The following is an 11,404-nucleotide window of genomic DNA, read 5'->3' on the forward strand; positions in this document are numbered from 1 at the left end:
TACGTTTTATATTTTTTGTATTCGCCACAAGATTAAGTTTTGAATATAGAAACATTTTATTTGAATGGTAAATAATTAAGTTATAATCGTCGAGTGCAAATATTTAGATTAGACCATTAGAGATGCAAAGTCGACTAGTAAATACACAAAAGACATGAAGTAATGCAGCTACATACCCAAACAATGCAGAAATTGTGGCAATACCTTCTTGGGATTCGAGCATGGTCTCAATTTCGGAAATTGCTGATCTAATAACTGTAGGACACGTTGATGATGCAAGAGCCAGATTGTCATTGACGACTTCGTAGTATTCTAAAACGGGATGATCCATTATTTATAAATATTTTCATTTAAAATTTTAGTTAGAAACAAAATTAAACTAACCTTCATTAAGATTATTGTTTTTTTAACTTTACGAATCATATTTTAATTTAACAGTATTTTAAAGAAGGCGAGTGTATAGGGTCAATTGAAAAGTCCCCGGCCTGACACATAGATGGCGGCACCACAACTAAATCCATATGATTTTCAGTTAGTCTTAACCTTCAAAAGACGCGTCTATAAGTTTAACGGCTGTCGGATCATTAGTTTGTGAATTATAGCATTTTTAGTGAAGCAACTTTTGTTATTGTGAAAAAAATGGATAAAAAGGAATTTCGCGTGTTGATAAAATATTGCTTTTTGAAGGGAAAAAATACAGTTGAAGCAAAAACTTGGCTTGATAACGAATTTCCGGACACTGCCCCAGGAAAATCAACCATCAAGGATTGGTATGCTAAGTTTAGACGTGGTGAAATGAGCACCGAAGACGGTGAACGCAGTGGACGCCCAAAAGAGGCTGTTACGGACGAAAACATTAAAAAAATCCACAAAATGATTTTGAATGACCGTAAATTGAAATTGAATGAAATAGCAGACACTCTACAGATATCAACGGAACGTATACATCACATCATTCACGAATATTTGGGTATGAGAAAGCTCTGTGCAAAGTGGGTGCCGCGCGAGCTCACTTTTGACCAAAAACAACGACGAGTTGATGATTCAGAGCAGTGTTTGAAGATGATCACGCGTAATAAACCCGAGTTTTTGCGTCGATATGTGACAATGGATGAAACATGGCTCCATCCAATCGATAGTCATCGGAGTGGACTGCACACGATGAACACGATGTTGAATAAAAAAAACGAATTTTGCAAAAAAAAATGTGTTTTACTATTTTAGGCCGGGGACTTTTCAATTGACCTGTGATATATACCTACAAAGTAGCTGGATGTTACATGTACTAACAAAATCTATGATTATGTTCTTGGTTTATCCATTAGCCCAAATTGGTAGCAAAAGAAAATGTCACAAGAGAAGTACATAGAAAACATTTTACTTTTTTGATAAAACTACTCAGTTCAATATCATATGAGTACTTTCTCGAGAGGACTCCGTGATAAGCAACACAAAAATTAAATTTGTAGCGTACCAAAACTAGATGCTCTCTTACGTGCTAATTTGGTATCAAAGTTTAGAACTATTGTAATAACAAATATCTTTTCGGCTTTAAATAGAATTGTTGTTTTCTTAAGTGCCACGTTCATATGCGAGTAGTTATCGCCTTTACGTTAGGTTACCGAGTTGTTAAAAGTAACGCAAAAATAAACGTTGTAACTCTAAACATTTTTTTCTAAACGTCTATTAACTTTGAAAAAGAAACAATCACTTTTATGTTCAGTTTTATTTTATTTATTCAAGCGATTCACGAAACCCGTGTGGAATACACTCCACACAATAGATAGCCACCTTGCCACGTATCTTCAACCTGACTCCAATCACAATCAACAGTTTGTTATAGTTTCCTCTCAAACACTGACTCCAACCACAGTGAACCGTTTGCTATAGTTTCCTCTCAAAACACTGAGATTAGTCTGCTGTATTTTGGAGTATGCATTTTTGATCAGATCAGTTCAATTTGCAACAACAAGCGATCGATTCCACTGCACCAAGAAGTGCAATACGTTATTTATGAATTGCATTCTCATCAGCGACTCCTTTCCTTTCTGCTTTCTCGCCTCTTCTCGTCAAATAACATGCATGCACAATTCGTATCAACGCAAAACGATTCGTCAACGTCAGGCACAGTTTGGAATGCTTATCATATCATATTTAGTCAACTCACTGCAGCAAGAAGTGCAATAAGAAACTTAGTGCTTTATTTATGAATGCGGCATTCTCATCAACAACTCCTCTCCTTACTGCATTCTCACGTTTTCTCGTCAAATAACACGCCCTGCACAATTTGTATGGGCGTAAAACGAATCGTCAACGTTAGGCACAGTTTGAAATGCTATCATATTTAGCCACTTTGCCACGTTATCTCCAACCTGACTCCAATCACAATCAACCGTTTGCTATAGTTTCCTCTCAAAACACTGGGAGAGATTAGTCTGCTGCATTCTGGAGTAAATATTAGTAGGTTGTAGGATGATTCATCCAAATGTACTTGGTTTTAGATCAGTTCAGTCCTGTTCGCAACAACAAGCGATCAAATTCACTGCACCAAGAAGTGCAATAAGAAACTTAGTGCTTTATGTATGAATGACATTCTCATCAATGTCTCCTTTCCTTTCTACTCTCTCTCTCTCTCTCATCTCGTCAAATAACATGCTTGCACAATTCGTATTGACGTAAAACGAATCGTCAACGTTAGGCACAGTTTGGAATGCTTATCATATCATATTTAGTCAACTCATTGCAGCAAGAAGTGCAGAAACTTGTTAATTTATGAATGCGGCATTCTTATCAACGAATTATTTCTACATATATTATCAAATAATTGAACTTACCAAAGAAATCTTCTTTAGCATTAAGTGGAGCACTGGAGGCATACGCAATGTCAACGAAATGGGGATATTTAATACGAACCCATGTCGCAAGAGTTGCAGAATAAGAGCCTCCAATTGCTACTACCTAAAGTAACCATAAATTAATAAAATTGCATTTTAAAGTAGTAGCTAGTAAGTTATTGTGGCTTAATTAACATTTTTGCTACACTAGCTTTAAAAGAAATTTAACGAAGCTAAATAAGATATTATGAAAATGTTGACGTAGAATTCTAATTAGTGTTACTCACCGAACTATTTTGTAAGGCTGGAATGTTTTCTTTTTGGTATTTGATAAAGTAAGCAATGTCAGCTAGAGCTTGATCGGCCGAAAGGTACTTTAGATTTTCAGAACTCCAATCACTGTAAACGGAATTTCAATTAAGTAAACCTTGTGTCATTTACTTATCACTCTATTCATTTTTTTGGTCCTGTCAATGTTATTCTTACGATTAGTGTTACTTAAGGTAGGTGCACTCTAAACGTTTTATCATTGATACAAATTGTAGGTATTATTTATACATTGAAGAATTATTTTATGTTAAATTCTACTAATTGACAGTCTCTATGTATAGATACAGGAGCTACAACCGAATTTGTAATTTGTGGATGTGCTCTTGTTTATTAGAAAGTCTAACGTTTAGAGATTAATCTGAGAGCAAGTCAACAAAGAATACAGGAGAACAATTTCAAATTTTCAAATATCATACCTTGTTTCAAAAATCAAGAGCACCGATGTTTAATACGTAAGTGTATGGTAGTGTAGAATCAAAGGCAGAAAATCCTTTATTTGTTAAACTAACGCCAATGTTGCGGCTTTTAATTTTTTAAATAAACAATCAAAACTATATTGTTCTTATATTGATATCTAAGAAAATATCGAAAACAAGAGGTCAAGATCAAAATGAACAATTTGAGAAACTTATCTTACTCAAGACCTTGAGTTCTCATTTGCATTACTGATGTGCGAGGATCCATTTATATTGCAGAGAGCACGAGTGTGTTCGTGTGCGATCGGGCACACGTGTGCGTGAACGGCTTATAGATTCGCCGACTAGCCGCGGGCGCCTTTCTTCATGTGCGCTGTATTTATGAATGTGTGTGTCGTACCTGCGTTCTGGGAAAGCAGTTAAACAGTTCAAAAAAAAAATAAACTGTCCGGACGTTTTCCAGAAGGTTCCCGAAAGTAAACAAAGAGTATTTAAAGAAGGGGACGATCGCCGAGTAGAGGAGAAATAAATTGACCGTTGCAGAAGTTAATCCAGAAATAAATAGCAGTAATAGCAGTGAAATACATAGCGCAGTGAATAGTGTTTTTAAGTTCTTTAATAATTAGTGTAAATAAGTAGTTTTTGTCTTTATCATTCTTAGAGTTAATTTTGTTAAACCCACGAACATTACAATATAATCACAAAATAGTTACAAATGACCCTTTTCTTTTTTAATTTCATTAGGGATTTAGAATTTCATAAATTAAGTGCCTCAACAATCAGAGGCGTTACAGTGTATTTAATTTTTATAAGCAACTAGGCAACGTACCTGGTCGGCTGACTTTCTCCATAATATCTGTGTTCAGTATAGAACATGTATCCACCATTTTCACATGCCATGTCGTATATTGGCCCGGTCATAAGTCTTCCCGTTGTTATGGTCCATTCACCTCCGAGATATATGAATATCGGACCGCCACTCACAAAGCACTCGTCATTATATAAATATCTCTACGGAAAAAGAAAATGAAATAAATAATTCAGCTTCTTGAACTATTAAAAATATTTTTGTTGAATTTTCATTCATATAAATCGACTGTACCTATTCGTTGACTAGGTAGCTAGTTTAGGAGGAGAGATTGCTTTAAACTTTATTCCTGAAAGGATGAAAAGGGATGGGGTAAGTTTAGACGGAAAATGGAAATTTGGAGGAAATATTCTTAGTGGGTACTATATTGATGTAATAAAAAGATATTCTTTTCAAATTTGATCCATAAGGGGGTGAAAATGGTCCTCACTTGACATAAACCAGTGGACCTAGAGTTTTAAGGAGCGGATACTATTCCCTGAGTACTTTAGGACAGCACTGTGGAGGGGTTTTTGAAATTTCATCTCCTTAGGATTGAAGAGAAGCAAATATGTTTGAGCAGAGAAGCATTGGTAATTAGGGCGGTTGGCGGGGGCTGGGATAGTCGGGTGGAGGGAGTACGAATAAGTGCAATGAAGTGCTTTTAAATGTTAGTGAAGGCATTAGTGGGTGGAGATATCAAATCGAATAAAAAAACAGTTGAACAAGGAATCGAATCTGAGTAATTATTATCTGAAGTCTATTAATAAGAACAAAGGCTTTCACGGCCGGAATCCATAGTAGAATGCAGATTCGGGCTATAGGGCCGTGGTCTAAGTGAACGATTCCGTCCAGACGTTTCGTCAGCTACTGCGGCTGACATCTTCAGTGGTAGTGCTGCGTNTAATTTCATTAGGTATTTAAAATTTCATAAATTAAGTGCCTCAACAATCAGGAGCATTATAGTGTATTTAGTTTTTATAAGCAACCACGCAACATACCTAGTCGGCTGACTTTCACCATAATATCTGTGTTCAGTATAAAACATATATCCGCCATTTTCACATGCAATGTCGTATATTGGCCCGGTCATAAGGTTTCCCGTTGTTATGGTCCATTCACCCCCAAGATATATGAATATTGGACCACCACTCACAAAGCACTCGTCGTTATATAAATATCTCTACGGAAAAAGAAATTGAACTAATATTCAGTTCTTGAACTATTAAAAATATTTTCGTTGAATTTTCATTCATATAAATCGAATATAGGTACCTATTCGTTGACTAGGTAGCTACTTTAGGAGGAGAGATTGTTTTAAATTTTATTCCTAAAAGGATGAAGAGGTGTGGTTAAGTTTAGACGAAAAACAGAAAGCATCCTGCTGATCGATTATAAGGATAAAGGTGTCTCTATAACCGGTGAATACAATGCTTTAATCCTACAGCGGTTAAAGGAAGCAGTAAAAAAAAGAAAAGAAAAGGAAGATTCACCAAAGGTGTCCTCCTTCTGCACGACAACGCGCCTGTTCACAACAGCCGTGTTGCGATGGCTGCCTTGCAGAAGGTGCGCTTTAAAATTTTTGCACACCCACCCTACAGTCCTGGCCTATCTCCCAGCGATTATTATCTATTCCCAAACTTGAAAAAAGTTTACGTGAGAAGAAATTTTTAAGCAATGACGACGTGAAGGATGCAGTTTCAGCGTATTTTTCAGACAAATACAAAACAGTTTTTTTCGAAGGTACCTATACGTAAGTTAGTTGACAGATGGGAAAAATGTGTAAGGGTAGTAGATAAATATATTGAAAAGGAAAAATAAATTCGTACTTTTATTTCTACTTCTTACCCCCATTCCGCGAACCCTTCGACGAATATTTGTCAAAAATAATTAGAGACCTCGTTCCTATTCTACCAGGTATCCCACGACACCATTCAGCTTGTTATGTTGAATATAATTAAAAAATAAACGGAATATTCAATTTGAAACTATTTTTGCACTTACCATTTTCCATGTTCTTTTATCCACAGGATTGAAATGATCAACCCTTTGGGTTATGTTAGCCCACACGGGAACAGTAGCTCTGCCGACGGGAACATCTATTGGGGGTGGTGCATGCAAGTTACGGAATATTTTTGCCTAATAATGTTAAATTTAATTTTTATTTAGATACGTTATATGAGAATTAAGTTTACTTTATTTATTATTTACCTCCGAAGCAAAAACACACAATATTAGAAATAGAATAGGTAAAGTCGCCATCTCAGTAAAAGTTGTGAACACTTTTGAATAGGTGATGAAAAGTGCAAACGAAATGGAATGTGAACTAAAATTACCAATAAGATTAATTATTTATTAATAAATTGTAGTAGATACATCGATAGACAATTTGACGATTATGTTTCTAATAACGAGTGGTGGGGGTAATTATTTCAGGGATTACTTTTGGTATCTTTGAAGTTTCGCATCTATACCATAAATATGATAATACATATCAGCGATATTGATAACAAATTGATAGTGAATTACAACAATCAATTAATTTATTTAAAGTAAGAAATGTAATAATAATTAGTGATTTACATTATTTACAAGTTATAGACAAGGTTATATCGATAACCAGACTAGGTATTATTTTTTTTACATGAAACATTATACAACATTAAACCTCAGTTTACACCGGTCAGTCCATAGGTAGAAAACATTTTGAGACTCTCTGAATATTACCATCTTAACTGGAGCAGTTAAGTTACATAAACTATATTTAACAAAAGATATTAAGAAGTTAGGAGAAACAGTGTATAGTGCACTCATTAATTGAAGCTGCTACCGAGCGGCATGGCCTAGGGGTTTAGACCATTACTTAGCATTCGGAAGGACGCCGGTTCGATTCCGGGTCCGTTTGCCTTGGTCCAAATTCTTCTGTCTTCATTTCGTCCGTCTCATCTTTCTCACCCGAACCACCACCCACCCATGGTATTTCTAGGGTAATATTATTTTGAAATGACCATGAAATAACAATACAAACGAAACTATTCGGATAAATCTTGTTTAAAAGTTGGCAACAGAGTCTGCTGCACAACTTGCAATTTTATTCACAAGCTGTAATCACTCACAAGGTGGGAAAATGGGTAAGTGGTGGGAGACTCGAATGATCTCCGTTTTGATGTAGGTTGAACTATTTGCGGTGCAACGGTTCAACGATGCGCGGTCCAGCGGTTAAACTATTCGCGGTACAACGGTTCGAGGATGCGCGGTGCAACGGTTGGACGATGCGCGGTGCAACGGTTCAACGATGCGCGGTGCAACGGTTGAACAATTCGCGGTGCAACGGTTCGACAATGCGCGGTGCAGCGGTTGAACTATTCGCGGTACAACGGTTCGACGATGCGCGGTGCAACGGTTGAACGATGCGCGGTGCAACGGTTCAACGATGCGCGGTGCGTCGGTTGAACTATTCGCGGTACAACAGTTCGACGATGCGCGGTGCAACGGTTGAACTATTCGCGGTACAACGGTTCGACGATGCGCGGTGCAACGGTTGATCTATTCGCGGTACAACGGTTCGACGATGCGCGGTGCAACGGTTGAACTATTCGCGGTACAACGGTTCGACGAAGCGCGATGCAACGGTTGAATTATGCTCGGTACAATGGTTCGACGGTGCGCGGTGATTCGGTCGGGCGACACTTTGTATGTCGAACGATCAAGTTCGGTTGGTAGGTTTGACTACGAAATCGTCGGGTTCGAACGTTCTGATAGTTGAACCGTTACTATACAGGTAAAAAAAACTATGTATGTATGATATTTTTTTTAATATTATTTGTATTTTATAATATTGTTATAAGTACCACCCTAGGCAATAATTCCATAGCTGGCTACTGATTGGAAGAAAGCATAATAGATCATTTTCATAGTCGCAGCTTTCATTGTATTGCTAAGTTTACGAAAAATAAATACTAGATATTTAGTTTTACTCAATAGGTAATTTATATGCTTCTCCTACTTGATGTTAAAATCAAAGTAGATTCCTAAATATTTACAATATTCAGCTCTTTGTATAATCGTATCAAAAATCTTCATATTAATTACATCTGGAACTCTATACTTATAAATACCAAAGGTCATATGGACAGTTTTATTTATATTAAGTGAAAGTTTATTTGTAGCTAACCGATTTGCAATAAGAAGCAATTTGTTATTCATATTCTCTTGTGTAAGGTGCCGTGTATTTTCATCTGATACAACAGCAGTGTCGTCTGCGTACGAAACTACCGAGCCACTGTTGAATAGCTTTAAAATATCATTTATAGATAATAAAGAGTAACGGCCCGAGAATCGTACCTTGAGGAACTCCGATTAGTTCGTTATCACTCTTAGTATTGTTGACGAATACCCTCTGTTTTCTACCACTAAGATAGCTTTTCATAAGCTCTAGTGGTCTCCCTCTAATTCCTATGCATTGGATAGGGTTGTTAGTAGATTTGATAGAACGTTCTAGAAGAAAAAGTGGTGAGAGAGAGGGTGAAGAAACTGGTTTATAGAATTAAGTAGAATTAAACAGTACAGAATTCAAGAGAAAATAATCAAGGGTAAAACCAGATGTATAGTTTGGGAGTATGGGTAAAAGTGATTGAGAGAACAGTAGAGTTTAGATTGAAAAGAAACCAAGATATGTAGAAGATAATAATTTGAAATGAATTGAAATAATATTTGAAATGAAATAATATTTGAAACGAAATAAAATTAGAAAAAATATTTACACACAAAAAAAACAATAAGAGTTCTTTCGCCACATACGAAAATTAGAATAAGAGTGCGACGGACTAACAAGGATTTTAGTTAGACGAGATAGGCTAACTTTTGCACCACTTGGTTTAAAATACTGACTCCTTGGATTTAACTACTGGCCATTTATATTTAAATATTTAAAAAAAGGGGCCAGTTCCTTCATATTGAAATATTGACATTTTTTAAATTGAAATGGGTAATACTCATAAAACTCGATTAAAGTACTGCAAAGGATTTCCAGGATCTAACGCTTTTATCGCATTAAGTTAAAAATGAAAATTTCTTGGATAAAGTGTGAGGAAAAGGAATGAAGAGCAACAATGTGATCCTACAGGAGCTTGCGGATTATTCTAAAGTACGAAACCATAAGAGTAGTGCACCACAGGTAAAATTGTGAAATATTAAATGCTTAAATAAAAACTTCTACTAGTGTTTTATTTCCAAAAATTTTGTTATCCGCAACTCCGTAGGTAATATGAATCAAGCGACGTTTATTTCTTGTATACACATTAATCAATTCCACACATACTTTTTGGATGTTCTTTACATCTTTGTATGTCAGTGTTTATAAGGGAGAAGGGGAACTTTTAAATTGACTGAAACATCTACAAAAGAAAATACTACAAATGGCGCAGTAAACGCCATCTGCAGCACGATGCTACATTTTAGGATTATGTATGCTCCAACAAGGTCCACTTGTGTCGATATCTACTTGTTGAAAACGAATCCCGGCGTAGCCAACCTCAACGTGATAGGCACGTTAGCTTAATCGAATAAAATAATTCGAAGTGGTCTGTCTTCTGTCGAAACTGCCAGACGCGGATCGCGATTTCGATCTTTTTGGATCTCATCAGCGCGTCGCAGGCAGCTCCGACAGAACACAGACCAACTTTTACCTGCTGTCTTAACAGTGCGTTTTAGAAAATACTACAAATGGCGCAGTAAACGCCATCTGTAGCACGATGCTACATTTTAGGATTACGTATGCTCCAACAAGGTCCACTTGTGTGGATATCTACTTGCTGAAAACGAATCCCGGCGTAGCCAACCTCAACGTGATAGGCACGTTAGCTTAATCGAATGAAATAATTCGAAGTGGTCTGTCTTCTGTCGAAACTGTCAGACGCGGATCGCGATTTCTTTTTGGATCTCATCAGAGCGTCGCAGGCAGCTCCGACAGAACACTGACCAACTCTTACCTGCTATCTTAACAGTGCGTTTTAGAAAATACTACAAAAGAGTTTAAAACTTCCTTAATTTCAATTAATTTTATTGACTGCACAATTGCATGTACTAGGCAAATCCACTTCATTTTACATGAATGTAAGAAATTAGAAATTATAAATGAAACAAATTACAGTAGCCATAATAGTTATTACACTTGTTCGTAAACTATTTCCAGATGATGTACCATATTTTATTTCGTCCAACCATCTCGCTATTGTTGTCCGAATTGTGAGTTTTGTTTGTCTGATTTGTTCGGAATCACTATTTGATGCAGATCTGAGATCGGCACAGTGAGAAGAACCTGAATTTAAAAAAAAAAACATTGAAGTTAGTCAAGCAGCCTTTTTGATGTCTTTGTCACTTATTCTTTAAGGAATTGTTTCACGTTTCCAATTTGTTCAAAGATATAGATATAGAGTATACATAAGGAAAGAGTGATTGAAAAGTCTACACAACCAGGATCCATAGAAGAAACAATGACAAAATTACATTAAACTACAAAAAGCAAAAAACTAAACATTCTAGAAAATATTAAGATGTCAGCCGCAATCGCCGACGAAACGTTTGGATCTATTAGTTCATTTAGACCACGGCCCTTCAGCACTAATTATACTTCAACTATGGACTCCGGCCAAAAAACCTATATACTTATAAAAAATACAAATACCAAATTGCCTGATCGTTTCATGTCATTAATAAAACGTTAAATCTTTGACAGATGTAAGACACTCTAAAGCTAGCACATAGACATAGAGAATGGACATGAAATTGACCATTCCCCAGAAAGAGGGAGACAATCATTCGGCTAATATCAGTCTCTTTCTCTCTTTATTTACCTCATTTTACCGCTTGTAACACTGTGATATACTAGGGTCAATTGAAAAGTCCCCGGCCTGACACATAGATGGCGGCACCAGAACTAAATCTGTGGGGATTACACTCATACAAGTAAACACACA

At 36.4% G+C, this 11,404-nt stretch overlaps 1 protein-coding gene and 1 long non-coding RNA gene across 3 annotated transcripts; both read right to left on the bottom strand.

Moving 5' to 3' along the window:
- LOC108743478 (putative serine protease K12H4.7) lies at positions 1-6,780 on the bottom strand. Of its 2 annotated transcripts, none has more exons than XM_025978515.1 (6): positions 6,639-6,780; positions 6,432-6,566; positions 5,429-5,610; positions 3,122-3,233; positions 2,835-2,958; positions 1-312 (listed from the first exon to the last, which is right to left on the bottom strand). In XM_025978515.1, the coding sequence occupies exons 1-6, from the start codon at positions 6,687-6,689 to the stop codon at positions 104-106; spliced, it is 813 nt and encodes a 270-aa protein (XP_025834300.1). In that variant the 5' UTR covers positions 6,690-6,780; the 3' UTR covers positions 1-103. The 2 variants fall into 2 exon arrangements, with proteins under 2 accessions (XP_025834300.1, XP_025834299.1); XM_025978514.1 differs by lacking the exon at positions 5,429-5,610 and adding an exon at positions 4,410-4,591 and having other exon boundaries at positions 6,639-6,774.
- Positions 6,781-10,471: 3,691 nt separating this feature from the next.
- Positions 10,472-11,192, bottom strand: LOC112905669. Its single transcript, XR_003231935.1, has 2 exons — positions 11,113-11,192; positions 10,472-10,746 (listed from the first exon to the last, which is right to left on the bottom strand). It is a non-coding gene; the product is annotated as an uncharacterized LOC112905669 (long non-coding RNA).
- Positions 11,193-11,404: the final 212 nt, after the last annotated feature.

Source organism: Agrilus planipennis, unplaced genomic scaffold (genome assembly GCF_000699045.2).
Source record: "Agrilus planipennis isolate EAB-ADULT unplaced genomic scaffold, Apla_2.0 scaffold498, whole genome shotgun sequence".
In the NCBI taxonomy this organism is placed as follows: Eukaryota; Metazoa; Arthropoda; class Insecta; order Coleoptera; family Buprestidae; genus Agrilus; species Agrilus planipennis.